Source organism: Heterocephalus glaber, unplaced genomic scaffold (genome assembly GCF_053883595.1).
Source record: "Heterocephalus glaber isolate CG9 unplaced genomic scaffold, H.glaber_assembly_v1.0 deba00000470, whole genome shotgun sequence".
NCBI lineage: Eukaryota > Metazoa > Chordata > Mammalia > Rodentia > Bathyergidae > Heterocephalus > Heterocephalus glaber.
The window spans coordinates 4,941,682-4,962,565 of NW_028258145.1; the positions used below are offsets into that span (position 1 = coordinate 4,941,682).

Consider the following 20,884-nt stretch of genomic DNA (forward strand, 5'->3'; position numbering starts at 1 on the left):
GAAACTTATTAATCACTAATTAAACAGAAAAATATCAAGAACAAGATGAAAACCAAACAGAGCAAGATTCTGACAATGATCTACTTCTATTACTGCTATTTTTTAAAATAAAAGTAACTGGCATAAAAGAATCTGGAGGGAAAACTAAGAAAGGATCATACTCTAGGTGTATACAAAGACCAAGAAGTATGAAAGAAAATGACAGTTTAGAAAACAGAGCAGACTGCCCAAGTGACGGAGACAAAGCCTCGGCAGATGATGCAGAGCTACACTATGGTCTTTTTTTTTATTGTAGTTATGGATTTACCAAACACCATTTAAAATGGTGAAAGCAGACTTGACTTTCTCAGTGTCCAGAACTCAGGGATAAAATAACTCAGTATTAGCTCTAGTAGCACCCAAATCTAGAAGACCATGGTACAAAGATGAATGCTAAGGGGCTGATCCTCAAGGCACTCACATTTGTAAGAGCTGACAAACACCAAAAAAGGTGAATAATAATGTTCAGTAATATAATACATGTTGACACAAGAGAAATTTAGGAAAAAGGAGGCTCACTGGTGGTGGGGGCAGACTGAGGAGATAGGAGGACTGTGACACGGGGTCTTGAAGAAAAGATGGGAGTATTTTAAGATTTCCAGTCTTGCCAGGTATGGTGGCACATGCCTCTCATCACAGCACTTGGGAGGCTAAGGCAGAAGAATTGCTATGAGTTAGGGGCAGCCTGAACTACACAGTAAGTTTAAGGCCGGTTTGAACTACATAGCAAGACCATGTCTCGAAAAACCAAAAACAAACAAACAAAAATTTCCAGTCTCACAAGGATCCCTACCAATAGCTGCATCATAATTCCATCAAGATGATGCATTTGTCTTTTTCCTTTGTGAAATTATAAAGAAAGGATGGACTAATAAATCGTTTATGCTGGGATCTGGCTCTCTGAAGAAATGAATAGTACAGCCTTACCTCTTAGCAAAATAAATTCCAGATAGATAACTTTTCATCTATTTCCTTTACAGTTTCATATGCTAATTCTGGATTTTTAGCATGTCTATGAGAATAGCCTTTCTAACCATAATAATGAAGAAAGATCACAAAAGAAGAGGAAGAGAGAGAGAGAAAAAAATTTTTTTTAATTTCTCCACTAAAAATAAAGGTTAATCGATAAACTGGAAAATTGCTTACAATATTATTTAGGAAAGGTCAGTTTTTTAAATATTTAATTCTTTTAACTGAGAAAGACAAAATACAAATACAAAAAAGAGGTAAAGGATATGATCACAAAACTTACAAAAGACTACTTATGATAACTATGTGTTCATTTGGGATTACAAATCAGATTTCTAAGAATTTTTGCTAAGAACAAATAATATGCATATACTAATTTACTTATAAGACCATTCATTCCTGAATAATTTATAATAGTGAAAAATGTGAAAACACCTTAAATGCCCAACAAATAGATTACGGAAATACATTACAAGATAAAACTAAGGAAGTTGTATAACTAAATGAGCTGCAACCACTAAATACCACACACTGAGTGTGGCCAGAGACTGCTCAGTGATACGGTACAGTGGTTACAACATGGAAGGAAAATAGATGGGATAACAACTATATGTAATATCTCTATCTCAGTTCAGTAAAGCAGGCCAGAAGATGGAAAATTCATATGAATCTATTCCAAAATGCTATATGCGATTACTTCCAAAGTTTAGGATTACAGGTGACTTTTGTCAACTTTATTCTCTCATTGATTATTTTGTGGTCCTGGGGCTTAAACCCAGAGCCTTGCACATGCTAAGCAAACACCAACGTGCTGAGCTACAGCCCCATCCCTTTTTATTTTGAGACAGGGTCTCACTAAGTTGCCCAGGCCAGATTTGAACTTGTAATCCTCCTGCCTGAGCCTCCTGAACAGCTGGGATCACAGGTGCATGACACCATGCCTGGCTATCTTTATGTTCTAAATATTAAACAAATTTTTACAAGGAGGACATATTATTTTAAAAATCTTTGCTCCCCTTGGCAACAAGAGTAATCTATATCCTTGCAAGCACAAGGTCCTGAGTTCAATCCCCGGTACCAAAAAAAAAAAAAAGAGTAATCTATATATATAATATCTTGATTTCCTCTTTCTTTAACTCTCATGAAGGTAACTGATGGCTTCCATGTTACTGAATCCCAACATTGGCACACTTGATGTTGGTGACAACCTCCTCCCCCAGCTGTGGGACTTGAAGGCAGCATGAGCCTCAGCAGGCTGCCACAGAGAGAAATCTATTCCCTATGGGGGGCTGGAGGAGCCTGGCCATCTCCGATGCTCTCTATGGAGTCTTCAAGACCTCCGAGGGCCAAGGCTGATGTGTATTTGTGGCCAGGCCTTATATAAACAAATAGCAGAATGTGTACATTTTTCTATTTTCTGTTTACCCTTCTGTCACACAGATAAGAGGTCGACCATTTACTGTGTATGCAAAGCATGCCAAAGGCTACAGGGACACAAATGCTATGTAGCCAGCAGCACCTCAAGAGGGTTGGTCTATGCAACCACAGACAGATGCAGCTCTGGCTAAGCATGTGGGAAGTTTACCTAAGCTATGAAATGATGCATTAACATGAAGAACTGAGACAAGAATCATGACAAACAGAAAGACTAAAGCACAGAATGAATGAGACACATCTGTGAATCAAGGGGTGCCACTAGGAACTCTAGTGTGTGTTCTAGGCTGATTTAAATCCAGTAAAACTTAGCTCATGTGGCAGAAAGAAAAAATGAGCTCTCCCTGAGAGTCCCCCTCCTCTTCCTCCTTGTTTCCACTCCCTCTTGCTCCAGTGCCCATCCTGTGTCACTCCAGGGAATACGAGCACCTCTGAGAACAAGCACACACATGTCCCCAGGCAAGTTCACCTACACATGAAAACCATGCTGGAGAGAAGGAGGAGGAAAGACCCCCCAGCACATCACAGCCCTGGCAGGGCAAGACCTGCTTGGCCAGAAACAGCTCTGTGATTCATTTTCTATGTGCTGTGTTTACATACATTAGTAAATATGGTTCCCATTTCTCTCTGCAACAGCGGCTATAAATTATATGTTGGAAGTGTTTCGCTCCTCTCTTTCCATAAAAGGTCTGTCAGGAATTACTGAGGCCCCAACAAAAGGTGGTCAGTGGTTGGAAGGAGACTGACTTCTTTTACTCATGGCCTTAAATTAATTAGCTAATTAAATAAGTATCTACTGAGCACCCACTATGTGCCTGGTACAGTTGGAGATGCTTTGGGAAATAGTCAAAATAACACAAGACTCAAATCCCTGGCATTGTGGAACTTAAATTGTAGGGATATCTATTTCACCTCAATTTCCTGATTTAAGACTGTCAAGCTATCTGGGGTTGGAGACTTTAAAAGCAAATGCAAAGCCAACAGAGCTACTATACATTGTTATGATAATTATATTAAACCTTGTTAGTGTGGGTTTTTATAGAGGGTTTCCTATGTGCCGGCCCTTGTTCTAGGCACTGCACAACTATGAACTTTTATAGTCACAGAAGTGCTGTCGATAAATTCTACCTGATTCCATGTCACAGATCAAGCTACTGAGGCCAAGGAGTCTCTCTAGCAAATAACAGTGAGAATCTGACTCACAGTCTTGCTCTAAAACCACACTCCTTGATCTAGAATTGGGTCAATTACTGCAGGAAGATGTATCCTAGGCAATATTCCTCCCCGAATCCTATTGGTCCTGAAGCTTGACCTTCAGTCAAAACAGAACAACTGCAGAGGGCCTAGGGGTCGACAACAGGTGGCTTCTCACATGTGCAGCTTACAGAAGAGGGTCTGCAAATAGCACTGGAGAGACTCCATTTTCATCCACTACAAAAGTATTGCTAGTGCCGGTTAATCATGTGGAGATAAGTAATTCCATTGCTCAGCCCAATTAAACATGCTATTTAATACATTGTGGCTTCAAACAGATCTCTTTCAATGAATCATTCTAAATACTTACTACCTACCTGAACACTGCAACATTTTTCCTCCACCCAAATCCTGTTGATTTTGTATTTCATTGAATTGGAAGTAAAGCTCACAATGATACATTCCACTATAGATAATAGCAACTCAGAAAAAAGTAAAATAAATGTACAGAGAAAGAGAGCAAATGTGATCTCAGACTTGGGAATAAAATCTCAGGAGGGAACTAAGCATTAAGTAAGGGAGAATCAAGTGACTAGGGCTTTGTATTAATCCAGAGTAATCTCAGTCTTTGATATTTCAGTTACTTCTAACAAATAAATACAAAAACCCTTCAGAATTTCATATCCCTCTCTCTCTCTCCTTTTGTCTCTTCCTATGGTTCACACTGCACACACAAAACAATGATATCTCCATCTTTATACTTTGTCTTTACTAGGTAACAGCAACAGCAACGTGGCTAGTACTTACCATCTTATCATTGTGCTGAGCACATTACAGACTCTACCTGATTTACTGTCCTCTCAATAGCTCTGCCAAACAGGAGTTATCATTTCGTCCACTTCTTAGGAAACTGAGGCCCAAAGGAGTTCAACTATTTGCCTCAGTCATGTGACTAACAGGTGGCAGATCCAGGCAGTGCACCTTGTTCTTAATGATGGTCTCTGGCACTGTGATCATTCTACTGTGTTCCACCTCTTCCCTGTGTATCTGGATGACTGCACATGGCTTCTGACTAAGAAAGGATGGAATTTGAAACAAGAGGCTTTTCTCCCTGGACACTGTAGGAAGGCCCTTGCTCATGACTCCAGACACAGAGATCCCGGCTCCTGATTAGGAGCAGGAGCACAGCCAGCACACACTTGAGGCTGCAAGTTCACAGAAAGCAGCCCAAAGTCTGACCAGATGTTTTTGGGGGAGGAGGAAGCTTTACAAGAACTGAGAAAACAGAGAAATACAGCCAATAATCTCCCTGCAGTCCTGGCCTCAGTGCCTCCACCATCAGAAATGGATTCCCACCTCCAGTAGAAAACTCAGCTTCACAGTAGAAATCCAATGGAGCCCCCAAGAAGAAAGGGAATGGGAAGGGACACTAGTGTCTTTGCACCTGGGATGCACTTCAAGGCACAGTCTCCAGGCTTTCCAATCGGGGTCATTGAAACCAAAGTCATCTGATGTTACGAAGTGCCCCATTGGCTGAACATAAAGGGGCTAAAAAATATGGAAAGATTTCCAAGTGCCAGCCTCCACTGTGACTTTCAGAATGACCTAGTGAAAATCTAGAGAGCAAACACTTTCACCCAGAGTGTCTGAGTCTTCAACCCTCTGCATAGCAGCAGGACAAGTGTCCCGACCAAGAGGATGAGTGCTAAGTGTGGTAAGGGCAGCAGAAAGTGGTGCTGTGGTGAAGCCACACCATCCCACAGGACACGGCCTCCACCTGTCATGGGTGACAGGAAGGATGCTGCCATGACAGATGGGGAAACTGAGTCTCCAGTCTTGACACACACCCTCATTTCATCCAGGAGCAATCTGATAGCAGACTTCAATCTGAAAACATTATACATCTCAAATGTAATTAAGAAATTTCAACTGACATGAATATGTAATGTACACACTGCTCGCAGATGCCTTTTCTGTCCGACAGGCTGGTGCCGACTTTAACTTGGAAGAAATCCATTTTCATACAAAGGTAACCAAGAGTGACAGGAAATACGAAACCTACACCATTTATCTTCTGTGAACTTAAAAAAAAAAAAAATTAGCTAATTGCTTTTCTCGGAAGCTATTTTGTAGAATCACAGTCTTCATTTTTCTACTCTCATTTGTGGCATAAGCAGTGTTTTTTTAAATGCCCATCATGAAGAGGCTATGATTAATCAATACAACTTAAACCATTTCATTACGCATTTTAACAAATAAAATTCTGATGAACAAAAATGGTCACTCTGGGGGCCGGGGATTTAGCTCAGTGGTGCCACCGCCTTGCAAGTGCAAGGTACCAAGTTCAATCCCCAGTACCAAAAAAAACAAAAACAAAAACAAAAAATGGTCACTCTGTTCTTGTGGATGAATTGGTAACCACTACTAAAACTCCTACCACACAATCTACTGACACTCAAATTTAGGGCTTTCTTTAAACCTGACCAGCTAAGCCACAGGGAATGAGGCTTCCTGTGCCTCCTGGCTTCCGTGCACTTCATTCCCAGCTATCAGAGCCCTCTGTAATAGCAGATTCAAATCATCCCTATTTATTAAATTGATATCAAACAAGGTAACATGTATAGGGTTTGGAGTACCACTGAGGGAACTACAGCCTGCCAAACAGACCGAATGCAGAGTCTATCTAGGTCTAAAATTGTACGCTGAGGGCAAAGTGTGTGCGGGGCGGGGGCAGGGGAATGCTTCACTTCAATTGGAAATATAATTTGCCATGCTCTGTCCTAAAATGTTCTAGAATGCATGCTTTGGCCATTCATTAAGTCCATTGTCTCTCACCTAGCAGTAAACACCTTCCAAGTGGGACTCCTGGAGGGGCGCTCCTAATGAGGGGCGGTGCCGAGAATGAGAGACTAGGCTGTAACAACAAAAATATGTTTTTCATTTTATACAAAACCGAGCTGGGACAAACCAGCCAAGAGGCAGGTGTATCAGTTAAAGAACTCTCTTGAGGCCTTTAACTTCCACATCAAATTGCACTGGATTTTTCTACACTAATTACCTATTATTGAGGACCAAAGAATTATAACAAATAATTTGCCGTGGCAGCAGATAGAGTGCAGATGTTGTAAGGGAAAGAACGAGGAGTTTATGAAGTGTAAAGTCAGCCAAAAGACATTCACAAATTCTTCATTTTAAAAAATTACAGAATTATTTTTCTACCACAAGGATGATGAAGGTGAGGAAAATTTTCTAGAGCTAGAGGGCCAATTTTAAATTTAGTTTGGACTGAAAGTGAAAGAAACTGCAAATTAAAAGCTACAAGTGTAATTTATTCCATTCATGTAGATAGATAGCCTAAAGGCAGAGATCACATCCTAGATTTATTTTTAATTTCCCACATTACACAACACCTAGTCATTGATCTGGTTTTCTTATGAGAAATGTATCTTCACAATGCAAAACAACTATTTTTTGCAGCCCTCCTTGTTTTTACATCATTTTTTAGCTAATGTTTCCTTTCAGCCTCTAAATACTTCACATTGTGATAATCTCATTCTACAGCTAACACTCTGAATAACTCTAGTAAAGTAATGCAGGTTCCCTTCAGGTCATTTTTTTCTGTAAATTTCCCTAGAAAACACCTTCTCTACCTCACTGGAAATTAATGTCAGTGTTACTGAGTGGAAATTTCATAATGGTGGTACCCATATTAAAAATATATACAGGTATGACTACTTTTGAAATTGCTTGCTACATTAAATAATTTTACCCCTTCCAAAAAGTAAAATAATATATTTCCTCCGAAGTAAATCTCATTGATAAAATTCTTTAGCTTCTAAGCTATGGTTGTGGATCCTATAGAAATGGTGTACAGATATTGAAAATGTACCTACAAAAGGGTATTTTTTAATCATTTCTTAGAATACTATCAGAAAAAAATCCTTATAGTCCAAGGGTAGGAAAAGTGACTTACAGATACTATTTTGCTACTATCAACAAAAGAGTTCTTTTTTCCTGTGATGCTAGACGTTATTAACAAGTGTTTCAAGATTCAATGTATAATACTTTTCTAAATGAGCAAAGTGCATCCCTCCCCGCAAAAAGATCCCCTACCAACTAAAGCTTTCCTCTACAAACAATACCTCACGTATCAATTTTCAATCAATGACAATTAATTAGCCTCTGATGTATTCAGGGAACAAAGCAAGAAGGATAACAAACTATCAGGTTCAATGTCCTTATACAAAGGGGAAGTGAAATACCTGCCATATAAGCTTTGATTTTTCTGTATGCCTATGTCAAGTGTGTCCCCTCTCTGCCATGAGCAAACAGTGGTACAGCATGTCATTCCCAAAGTGTGGTACTCAAAGGGGATCCTGACAACGTGCAAGTTGTTAATGACACGCTCAAAAACCTCCTGAAAGCTGGACAGTTATCTGCAAAAGACTCTACTGGCTATCAGAAATAAGCATCTTTTCCTTTTAACCTGACTTGTATCAACAGACTGAGTTTCAAAATGAATAAACAAATTATTACCTAATAGTGTTGAATTTGCTTTGGTAGATAAAAATCATTTTAGCAAGGAGTTGATAGGGATCCAAGTCATAAAGGATTCCTGTGGTTTAAGTTAGTCACCATACTAGAGGTCATTTGTCAATGATGACAAAAATCCATGAGCCCAATGAGTTCTGTTTGATAAGATGGTCTCTATGAGTGTTTTCTATGGACTTTTAAAACATAAATCCTTGTAGAAATTACATTTTTCCTCCATTAATTCCTAACGAGCACTTTCCAGAGCCCATTGTAAATGTGTAATCAAAAGAAGTTACTGGTGTCCATGTCGCTGACTCTCCTCATTAAAACCTGTGTAATCATCTGCTAGGATACCAAGGACATCTCCTCCTCGAAAGGTGATATGTTCATCTGGCAGATGGCCCATGGGGATTTCTGAGGTGATAGCTCAGAAATGCATAAGCTCAGGCTTGTCCGAGATGCAACAAGAAATGTCAAATCATATGTTCCATTTGGTGATCAAATCAAATTAAGATGCCAAAATTATACTGGTCACACTGTTACTCTATCTTTAAAAAAAAATATGTCAGCCAGATGTGGTGGCACAAGCCTGTAATCCCAGCACTTTGGGAGGCTGAGGCAGGAAGATTCCAAGATGCCAGCCTGGGCAACTTAGTGACTAAGCCAGATCACATCTCAAAATAAAAAACTGGGGGGCAGATATAGCTCAGTGTGAAGGTCCTAGTTTCAATACCCAGAACCCCAAAAGGAAAAAAAAGAGTAAGTCAAAAAGAAAAACAAGTTAATAGTTCCTAGGTACACTGTTGGGGGACTCAGACTATTCCAGTTGATAAGCAACAATAAATGTGCCTTGTCATGTTTCTTTTTTGTGTGCTCTTAAAAATGATCAGTTTGGAGTACAGTATGACAAGTACATCTTTAAAACAAAATTTTTTTACCTAAGTTTACTGTTCAAGTGACTAGTGACTGCCTTTCCTGACAACCGTCATCATGTGATTGCTTGTTCAGAATTCCAATACTCAACACATTCACGCTGCTCTTTTTGTAATGCAAAAAACAAATACCTTAAATAAAATAGAAATGCAAGCCAGAAAAATATGGACTCAAATACTTTACCTGCACAATACTTCATCCACCCACACAATTGAAGATTATTTTTATATGATAAGGAGGGTTCAATAACAATTCTTATCAACAAGAATGAATCTGAATCTTAAATATTACAACAGGGATGGGCCATCTGGGACATTTGAGTATTCACTGTATTTCATATTGAATCATTTAAACAATAATAACATAATAATATTTAAAAGTTATTATGAGTTTCCTGTATGAATTTTTCCTAGGACATTTCAAAACTGGTAAAAAAAAAAGTCACGATTTTGAGTTTCTGAACTTCTACATAAATTTTTTACCTTCTACATGCTGAAAATTATAAACTTAGAAATGCTTCTATTTCTAATATATAATATCTCAGTCAACACTATCTTGCTCACAAAAAAGTTTCTTAAACTCTAGTGAAAGAAGCATTCCTTCCCTAATATGGAGCCTACACACACACACACACACACACACACAAACTGCACTTGTTAGTACTTTAAAAATTCCAATTATAATAAATTTGAGATGCTAAGAAATCATGATTTATGTCTATCTTGGTAGTGATTGCTACCAATCCTACCACATGAACTCACCCACATCATCGAAGACAAGACATATGGATTGACAAGACATATTGAATTCTTAATTACCATTTAGCCATGTAACTTCTTCAGCTGCATGGAAGTGGTACTAAGAAAAGACTCACCTCTCCTTGCTTAGGGATGCTGAACTTGGAAAGCTTGGCCTTGGCCCTGGCCGACTCTGGCTTGTTGGCTGGGACTCCCCTGTAGGACGCACAGTGTACACCAGCTTCTGTGGATGACTTCAGCTTGGGAGACTCATCAGGAGCTTGATCCTGGCCATCCATTGGTCGCACATATGCGGTTGGTTTCTGCTGGACCAGGCTGGGTTTTGAAGCCAGGGAAGGAGGAAAGTTCTGAACGCAGTGTCCAGCACTGCTGTGTTTGGCTGCCATTGCAGGTGGCCTTTCCTGGGTTGGAAGCCCCACCTCCATGTTGCACACTTGTTTGGTCCGTGGCTGCTGTCTGCCAACACCATCTCCAAGCAAGGTCCTGAGAGAGCCCTGTTGTGCTGAGTTGGAAGAAGGAGGAGAAGAAGGAAATGAGTGACTCAACACGTAAGGGCTTAGGTCTTTACTCTGGTTCTTTGGGTTAGCAGATTGTGCAAAGCAAGCACTCTACACTCCTGCTTACCTGTTCTCTGCTGGCCATCAGACGGTGGGTGCCCAGCCTTCTGCCAGCCCACGGTGCCTCTCTTATTCTGCTGCCCGGGGCCAGCTGCTGGTGTGGAGGATGCAGTGCTACAGACAGATGGGGGCTGGGGCTGGGCTCTTGAATCTGCAACAAAATGTTCATCGATCTTGTTCACAGGAGTCTGAGGAACCCCTGGTTTGGGGACGCCAACAAGATGACTCTGATTGGATCTATCAGTTAAAAAGTCTTTCATTTCATCATAATTGCCTAAAGTATTCTGGATCCGGTTGGAGAGCTCATCCCCCTTGTTAGTCTGGAGAAAGAAAAACACATCCATGCTATGGTTAGAGACAACAGGAACAGAGAGCGATGGACAGGTGCCCTCATAGATCACACAGCCAGGCTAGCCAGACTCAGAATGAGAGCTGAGAGATGAAATCAAAATCCTTATGGTCTCTGGAGATAACCTGTCAGCACTCTGCATCACTCCAGAACTGGAAACCTATGACAAATGCTCTTAGGGTACATAAAAAGAAGTCTATCCTTGTATCATATTGCAGCTAAAGTGTACTACCTAGAAATCAGAAAAATGCAAATCCACAAAATGGTCTCGATTAGGTCTTTCCAGGATTGGATTTTCTTTTCTTTTTTGTAGTTCCACTGAAGGCTTTTTGTAAAAATTCAGAGTTGGTTGAGAGTGGTCTCCTTCCAATTTCCAAATAGGTAATTAATTATTCTTGTCAGAAACCCAGAGTGACAGGGAGGAGAAGTAAGAATGAAACTTACAACACGGGACTAAATGTGCAAGAGTTTACCAGCCTGAACTATACATAGCCCCATGCAGCCTAAGATACTGGTAAATTTTGAGAAGATATTCCATCTAGGAAAAAAGGTTACATGTCTGCCTTTGGTAAAAATGAGAAATGACTTTATAATTTCATTTTCATTAGCCCTGGTAAGGACCCTGACTTTACATGACTCATACATGTCAAGCATGTGACCCAACTTCTTTTGAACCCTGTTTGTTTCCTAAAAGCTGAGAAAACAGCACATGGCATTGACTTTGAAATATCAGTGCAGAGACGAAGTCTGTACTATGGATAAAAGTCATAGCAAGTGGATCTGAGTATTAAACAAGTTACATCTTACTGAAGCAGAAGCCAGTAAAGATACATGAGCAAGACACTAAGACATGGGCGGGGTGGCTGAAGAGCCAGAGGCTACCTGGAGTTTGACTGGTCAGCCCCTTCTGTCAGGACCACCATCATGACTGGGTGAGAGGGTCAGGGTAGGGTGAAGGTAAATAACCAAAACTGTCTACCTTGTAGGGCTCACTGAAGAGGGAGTAGCTGGAGTTGAATGTGCCACCATCCTGTTGAGTTTCCTGGTTTCTTCTCTCTCGTTCTTTCCTCCGTAATGTATTCCTATCTGGCTCATAGACACTGTATCAGGAGAAAGAAAAGAGAACAACCCCAAACATTAAAGAGTAAAGCCCAGTGCACCATTCACCTGAGTTCAGACTTCTGAGTGACTGACAAATAGCAATGACCTCAAGAACACAGATCCAATAAAGCCAGTCTAATCAGGCCCTGTGAGTCTGGGTATCTGATAGTGACATTTATTGTGGGGGGGTGAGGGAGAAGTCTTTAGAACAAGTTTCTACCAGTGCTAGACTTCTCTGCCTGATATGTGAAAAAGGAGCCATTTAAACAACTTTGACAGAAGACTGAGAGCAATCGGAAGGCAAATGGTAATTACAGCAATGTGTAAATAGGAATTATGAGCATACTTCCTCTGGTGACACAGCCTCTGAGTGTCACATGGGAATGCTCCTGTTTGGGATTTTTTTCTTTCTTTCTTTTTTTTTTTTTTTGCATGGTTGTGTTTCTGTAGTGATTCTTTCATTAACTAGCTCCCCAAAGAGCTGTTATGACTCCATGCTGCAGCAGTTTCCACAGTTATGAGCCATCTTCTGATCTCTGTTAATCAGTCAAGTCATCAAATGACTACTGAATCAATTCTTCCTTCTGACCCATTTGACACTATCACTCCTCCAAACTATGAAAAATGTGCCAGGAGGAAGGGGTGCACCCAACGAAGGGAGAGAACAGAAGTTGAATTATGTTGTATCATCAAGAAACGCAGCCTTTCAGTTGGAGAAAATTAATATCTATTCTCCCAAAATACAATTATCAAGTGGCCAGACATCAGACAACTGTTAGAACTAAGGGAGAAATAAAGTCTTCTTCCCCTAAGAAAAAGAAAATAAAGGGGCTAATGTAATTGGTGATAGCAGTTGACCTGTTCTTCGGTAGAAGGAAACACACTTGTTTTCTTTGGCCAACTGGGTTCACAGTAACAACAGAAATACGACACCACTGCTAATCAGAAAACCTAACACAGCTCTCAGAGCAAGCACTGATCTCACTGCCCAGCAGAAGCATTTAATGGCAATGACCTTGCCATCACTTTCCACTCCTACTTGGTCCAGTGCACAGTGTCTGAGGTGGGGCCAGGACACCTACTGTTAACAGGAGCTGTGCCCTCACCAGAGATAGACGACAGAAAGCTGCTCAATCTCTCCACACCCCAGTGTCTCTGTTAAAATGCAGGGATGTCTTACAGTGTTGTCGTAAGGTATAAACACAAAGGCCATTTATAAAAGAGCTTTGGAATGGTTACAGTGCTTCAAAATCCAATGTACTGCTATTAAAGTAGGGTTAATTATAAAAGGATTTGTGCATTCAAAAGAACTTAGGAAAATAAAAATTTCTAAAGCTAAATAGCTATCTGTAGTAAAAGAGAGTATTTGTGTAATGTAGCTGTAGGGAACACAAATAACACAACTATAAAATGAGTACTGCTTGTCCTAGCTCTGCCTGTGTGGCCAGAACATATTTTAAATTCTCTGTCTATGGAGTGATGCAAAACATGCTTCTGGCAAGGCTGCTACAGCCCCTAAGGCATTTAATTTAAATTTAAAATTAGGGAATGTTAAAATATCCAGAACATGGAGACTATTAGCATTTTAATTCATCCTAGTACATTACCCAAAGTTATTAGGTTTGGGAGTCCAACCAGTGCCCTTCAGATAAGGGAAGCTGCAGCCTCTGGAATCTTTTACCAACCCAGAGGCTCACAGCTCAAACATCACGGTCACTTTCTGGTGAGTCTGTGGTGACAGTGACTGACATACCAGAGGCATGAGATGGAAATGATACTCTCATTTCCAGAACCAAGCTTCATATTGAAAGGAGAGGGTACGAATGTACTGCCCTGCTAGTGGACATCTGTCAGATGAAAGCCGAGCTTTCATGAACATTCATTCCATGGAGTGCAGACGGAGACAGCTCTGAGCACACACGATTTTTGGTACAGATGACCATGTTCAGGCTTTAACCAATAGGAGAATTTTGGTTCTATTATGAGTTTGTAGGTTTTAGTCCAACATTAGCATTTGCATAATAATAATAATGATAATAATAAAATTCTATTGTGCGTATCAGAACTCTTGTCTCCACCTAGGATGTGGAACTTCACAGAGACCTCCTTGAACATGCTGGCCGCCCGCACCAGGTCATGCCAACCAAACACATAGGACAGTATGATTCATGAAGTGGCCTGATGGAAGATGGAGCAGGCAGGTGGTCATTCAGGATGATGCTGGGCTTGAGACAGTCCCATGCCCAAAATAATACCTCCTGCATCTGCTGGCTGACGACTGAAACTCCACAACTAGAGAATCATTCCGCTGGTTTAAGATGTCTTCACCCCTGTAAGAAATATAAACACCACAAGAAGAGAAAAACACTTGAAACCTAAGCAGCCTTCCTTCTGTGTCTTTGTGGGTGAGCATTTTCAGCATTTTTCCCAAAGGCCAAAGGGAAAGGACACAAGGACATTAGCATTCAAAGATGGTCCAAATGGGAGTTGTGATGGAAAAAGGCAAAGACAAGAGGAGAATATAGAAAAAAAATTACAAACTGTACTTATTTTGCAACATAGCTTGGATGTGTAAGGCAAAGGCAACAGGATAAGTGCCAGAATGAATTCAGCAGATACCAGACTCAATACATTCCCAGGGTCTGGGAGGAAAGATTATGTCATAATTTGCAAAATCTGGAGACATGGGGAAGCTGCTTCTCTCTAACTAACCTGCCAGAAAGCACTCCAAGGTGCAGCTCACTGCGAGAGGCTGTGAGCCTGTGGCTCCTCATACGGAGCAGAAATGGACCGTTTCCACATCATCTGCTAGCGGAAACACATTGCAATCTCTGCACAGCACAGCCACAAAGCTTATGCCATACCTTCCAGCCAGTGGACACAGTCAGATGAGCCCAATGCTCACCATCCCCACCTTACTTTTCAGTTAGGAAACACAAAAGCAAGGCCAGGCTACTCACACGCCTTCTCTTTGGTGTCTCTCCTCATCCTTCACAGGCAGCTCTGTAAGCTCCACTGAGCTCCAGCCCTTCCTGGAGGAAACCCATCCACTCCTTCTCCTCCACCAGTGCCACAACCCCCGAGTGTCATTTTGGAACTAGGGAGCTAAAATGTCCCTTGTTGAAAGCAAATGCCATTGTAAGGAAAAGTCAAGACTTCCCACTTCCCTGCCTCCCTGAGCACCTGGACTCTCAGCTCCCCACCAACAGTAAATGTTCTGAGTCATAAAGACAGTAGCTGCTCATGGCGAGCCCATCTCTCCCCTAATTACAAGTGAAATTTGTACAGGTGCCCACAAGCCCACTGAGTTCCTTTCTCTGCATTTCTTGCCATGAAAGCGTGTCCTGCTTAGTTCCTCTGTCCTCCAAGCATTTCGAAGACTGTGCCATTTGCTTTGGGAGCAAAGAGCCCTTTAGCTTGACATGCTGACAGCCAGGTCGGCTTCCCTGGCGACACTGACTTAAGTTTTAGAATTCCGATTCTTGGCAGGCCAAGGTATGCACTGAACTCAGTAAGCACCATGTGTTACAAGCTGTTTCTTTGTTACCAGTGGATGATAAAATCCCTATCATCTGTAAAGTTATTCGTTCTTCCCATAAAAATTACAAGAATCACCACCCCAAATGTATATTGCCAAATTTATTTACTTATTTTGCACAAACGTGGAGGAACCAACTGCTACGATATGATTTATTATTTAATGCAGATGCAGAACATTCCTATAAAAGAAGCCCTTTAAATCAACTCTTTTTAAAAGGCTTATTTTTAGAGTTTTAAAAAATAGCAAATGAAAAATGTAGTGAAAACATTTCTGATTATTTCTCCCTTTTTTTGTTTTTTTCCTTGCAACATTGGGGATTTTTTTTTTTTTGGTACTAGGGATCGAACTCAGGTCCTTGCACTTGGGAGGCAGGTGGCAGAACCACTGAGCTAAATCCCTGGCCAAGGATTTGTTTTTGATATATAAACTGAGATTTCTTGGAGGGCTCAAGCCAAAGCCAATTTTGGAGGCTGAGAAAGAAGTGATGTCTAAACATAAAATTATAATTTCTAAAATTAATCCAGTTGTAATCATATAGTAGCAGTATGAAACTTAATAATAATAATGCCTATGAGCCTGACAGCGTCTCCCTTCTATGAAGCTCAAAACATTTTATCTGCATGTCTATTCATTATCCTTATAATATCCCTTCGAGAAAGACAGGAATGGTGAATATTATTACTAGGTGATAATTTTAATTTAAAAGTCAAGGGACTTAAGAGTTTCATCACAAAAATTCTGTCATAAAGAGAACATTGTGTAGAAGGAATGGCGATGTCCAAAGTATTTTATTCATCAGTACCCAGAGAAGACTAGCTACCCAAGAGATGGCCACGCTTCTACATCCTGGGGTCTACAAGCCTAGTACTGATCAATACAGTACACAAGTCCCACAGAAGCAACACAGGATGAATGAAACAAAGGGAAGTTATTTCCCATTTGGAGAGAACCATGAGGAGAATTGTGAATATGGAATGCAAGAGAAATTTAGTCCCTTTCCATAGCACACTCACAAAGCACATCCATGTTACCTAGACCTGTGGAACGGGATGGATGAACAAATAGAGAAGTTACAGATTTTAAAGCAAGCCAGCTGGAGCAGATGGCACCCTATTTTCATCAAACGTGGCTCATTCGCAAGCCTGCTCCCATCTCTCCCCAGGTTGCCCTGTTGGGTGAAAGGCACTAGATCCAGCACACCCCACAGCTGTGCCCCACATGACCCACAGACCAGCTGGCCAGGAGGCACTGTCACATGGCAGAAGGCATCGTGGTGGAAGAGCATGCCTAAGAGTCAGCGGGCACACAGCAAGACAGAAGCCAGAGGGTTCAGGGGCCAAGCTTGCTCTTCTTATAACAGCTCACTCTCAGCCACTCACCAGAGTCCTGAAGATGGCCTTAATCCCTTCCTAGGCAGTATCCCCAATGACCTAGTCACCTTCCACTAGGCCTCACCCCTTAAAGGTTCCTGCACCTCAATACCTTATGTGGGGACCAGGCCCCCAGCACATGAATTTTAGGAGAAACACTCCAACCCTATCAAGAGCACAGCAGGGCCTAAATAACAAATGAATTTAAGGTGATGAGAATGATCAATCTCTCTTCTATGTTTTGGATAAAGTTATCATGTTATCCATGCTTAAAAATAAGTATCCTTTTCAAATAGCAGAAATACAATGCATTTTATTCCAAAGCATCTCCTGTATCCCAGTGTGTCAGATACTGGGGGAGATAATGAGGGCTGTGACCCACCTGTCCTAATGCTGAGAAACTAATGCTCTAGAGGAGAGAAGAAAGAGGATAAGGGAGATGTGGTGTGTGGGCCAGCAGACAAGGTGGGCACCATGTTTAAAGGGCACTGGTAGGAGAAAACACAGGGAATCAGGGGCCTCCTACAGATCAGCCTTAGATGAGTCCTGCAAAAGGGCAGGTCGAACAGAGGGAAGAGAAGAAGGGCTGAAAGGTCCAAGATACATAGATTATATTAAGTGGCCTTTGACAGTCTTCCCTCTCCATACCTTACTTCTTTAACAGAGCTGGAATTCCACAATTGATGCTCATGTTCTTGATTGGTCCATTACTAACCCATCATCATCTGAACCCTTCCTGAAAGCATACTTAAGTTGAAGTAAAGGAGTGAATGGCAGACGCAAAGGAAAACACAGAAAAACATTCTCCCCTTCTGTACAGATTACATCCGGGCTGGCCCTGAGGAGCCAGCTACAGAAGAGACCACCTCTTCAGACACTTCAAGTCTTGGGATAGCACATAAACGTGGCCCTGGGCATGGACTGGAACATGAAGAAAGGCAAACAGAAAGAAAGAAAGGCATAGGGCAGAGGGGAGAAGACTGTTCTCCAGAAACCCTTCTACTCTCTCATCAGCAACTGTGTATAATTACAGAAATGTAATCAAACACTCCAAAATTATAACAATTGTTTTAAATTTAATGAGTCAAGCTAATTAGCATCTCTTGTTATTTATAAAGCAAATGATAAAAGATCAGTAATCCTTTCTTAGAGAAAAGCAAGGCTGTAGAAGTATACTTGTAAATCCCCTTCTTCTAGAGGCAGAGTTGGTGGACAGAAAAGAAGAAAGGTAGTGGAGAGATGAGCAGGTGATAGAAGCAATTCAGACAGAAGGAGGGTGAGGGTGAAATTAGGGCTTGGTTAAAAGGCAAGGATCTCCCAGCTGCAATCCTTCCAGGCCTTGAGCTGTCGTGGTGCTGGGACTGGAGATGAGATGGTGGTGATGGTGGTGATCATGGTGACAGTGGTCATGATGGTGACAATGGCAGTAATGGTGGTGGTGATGATGATGGTGGTGATGACCACACTAATGGTGGTTTTGATGGTGGTGGCAGTGGTTAAAGACTGCAGAAGACTCAACAATTCATATAACAAACCCCTAAGAACGTAACTATACCCTTGCTCATATATCTGGTCCCAGGATTCTTCTTTTCACATCAAGTAATTTCAGCCCCATGCATGTTTACTCTGTTTTCCCCAATGCCCTCCACTGCTGCTCACTGTGTCACCCTGCCCCATGGGTTATTCTTACTATGCATTCTCTGAAAAAGCTTAGCCCAATCTTTTACTTGTTTGTGACTACAAAGGTTATCTCAACTTTAATCCAATCTCAGAGATACACTCTGGAAGCACTCGTAGACATCTGCCTTAGGCTTGTGAACCTGTTCTTCCAGAAATGGAATGAGATTGAGGATACTAAATGCTATAATCACTTGCATACCATACCTTCTGGGAAAGTTACATCAAAGGGAAGCACAAAACAAAAAACACCTGTAGATACATTAAGCCCACAAATACCCCAAATAAAACTTTGGGTTATCTATTCCGTCTTCCTAGACCCATATAAAACTTTGCTAAAAACAATAGCTACTCCACAGTACACTCTTTTATTTAATAATCTTGAAAACCCCAAGACATTATCTCCATTTACCACTGAAGAAACAAGAAGCTCCAAGGTTAACTAACTTGTCCAAGTTCACCAGCCAGCAAGCAACATCCTTTCAATTGGAAGCCGGGCAGTCTGGCACCAGACACAGAATTCCCAGACTACACGAGACTGCCTCCCTGGAGAACAGACCCTTGACAAGCTCTGACAAATTGCACCCCCATCCTTTGCTAGTAGATGCCAGGCAAACGGGTATTAATTTTCAGATCATGACTATTTCAGTTCATTCTTTTAAGATTTGCTAAGCCTCCATGGTTGATATACATTAACTAAAAATTCTTCTAAAATTGATAAAATAAGACTAGGATGCCCACTTCCAATGAGACAGGACTAGAAATTAAGTAATATCCAGCTCCTGAATTTTTTCAAACATATTTCAGGAGTTATAAGGTGAATCAATTCCCTGCTTTTATCTATTCTTAATAGTGGAATTCTGTATACTGAATTCCTGTAAAATGACAGAATGCCATAATGAATGCATTTTACAACACTGTAAACACATCGTGGCTGCAGACATGTCATTCCAGACACCAGTTTTTACTGATCATTTACTGGATCCCATCTCCATTTCTAACTCCATGGAAATGATGACTGCTTCAAAGCTCTCATAAATATACTGCAGTAGGTTTTCAGAGCTAGATGACAGATAAATGACAGCTTTGTATTTTCAAGGGTTAAATGCTTTTCCTGAGGGATCCCAAGTCTTGGTGCCATAAGAACACGTGTCAGGCTCTAATGAAATTGGTCCATGATGAATAAACCACCAGGCTGTATGACAAGCAACTTTCAAAGAGCCTTCCCATATAGTATAGACAGCAGAAGTTAATTCGAGTTTCTTAACAGGACCTTTTCCTTTTACAACATAAAAGTGCCTTGGGATGAAGCAATTACTCTGATTTACCATCTTCTCCTTGGTAGAAAATAAAGATGCAGCAATGCCTCACAAAAGCAGTAACTTAGCCAAATGAGACTCACTTGCAAAGTCCCTACTATGCTATTTCCAAGAGTTCACTTCCCAGCAGCAGCACCAAGCGCCCATCAATCACAGGTACCTGACAATGAGAAAGATGTTTCCTCCCAGGGATTTTCACATGAGAGCCAATAAATTATTTTTCTTCCACCAAATGCTGAGTTAAATTTATAGCATCCATTTCTAAACTTAGACTCTTCGGAATTTTTAAAGCCATGTATAGGATGCATCCCATGATGTTAGAGCCAGCCTGTGTTTTAACTAGAATGCTTTTCCATATGTACCTTGCTGTGGTCACTCAGGGTCGTAGGTGGTGCTTTGCTTGGGTCAGAGGTCAGCAGTGTGACCAAGCCCTTGCATCTAACTTCCTGATACTACAGGTAGGTCAGGCTCTTGGATACAGAAAGCTCAGGGATCTGAGCATCGACCACTGAAGAATGACATGTCAACTTCTGACCCCAGACCTTCAATTTCCATCCCTCTCAGAACCCCTCACAGAGATACTAACTGGTTCAAATGAGATTTCTGGAAAGGATTAATAGACAGCTGGGGCTACGGCTGTGGGCCGACCTGAAGCAATCTACCTGGGAGGTGCAGCATTAGCCACGGGCCAGAATAAAAATAAACAGAGCAGACTTCTTGGAAAGGTAGAATTAAAAGGACATGAGTGGCCCCAAGACCTTCTGAGAGGCAATCAAGCTAACAGACCACCCATCAAGGTCATCCACAGAGACACACAGGTGAAGCCACTAGACTCAACTCCCTAATCTACCTGAGAGGGAAGCACACCCTGTTCTGAAGACGAGAATGACCCATTTGGGTACAGGACTATTTACCATCTTAGGTAGAATCTCATGGGCTCAGCAGCCCCCTGGACTCCCCAGTCCCTGACTTCCCCACCTCACCTGCCCCTTGACCTCCCTGCTTTCCTCCTCCCTCTCACCTGGGCTCTGTGCCCCCATCCCCTTCCAC

At 41.4% G+C, this 20,884-nt stretch overlaps 1 protein-coding gene across 2 annotated transcripts in view; it reads right to left on the reverse strand.

Annotated features, from left to right (window-relative positions):
• The window catches only part of Aff3 (ALF transcription elongation factor 3), a 521,980-nt gene that overhangs the window by 418,385 nt on the left and 82,711 nt on the right, over window positions 1-20,884 (reverse strand). Inside the window, exons 3-6 of one of the 2 annotated variants that reach the window (XM_004844436.3) lie at window positions 14,183-14,257; window positions 11,806-11,926; window positions 10,485-10,797; window positions 9,977-10,362 (exon numbers count right to left, since the gene is read on the reverse strand). In XM_004844436.3, coding sequence (XP_004844493.1) covers window positions 9,977-10,362; window positions 10,485-10,797; window positions 11,806-11,926; window positions 14,183-14,257 — 895 coding nt within the window. The remainder of the gene's footprint in view (window positions 1-9,976; window positions 10,363-10,484; window positions 10,798-11,805; window positions 11,927-14,182; window positions 14,258-20,884) is intronic. The other variant, XM_004844437.3, reaches the window with a different exon arrangement.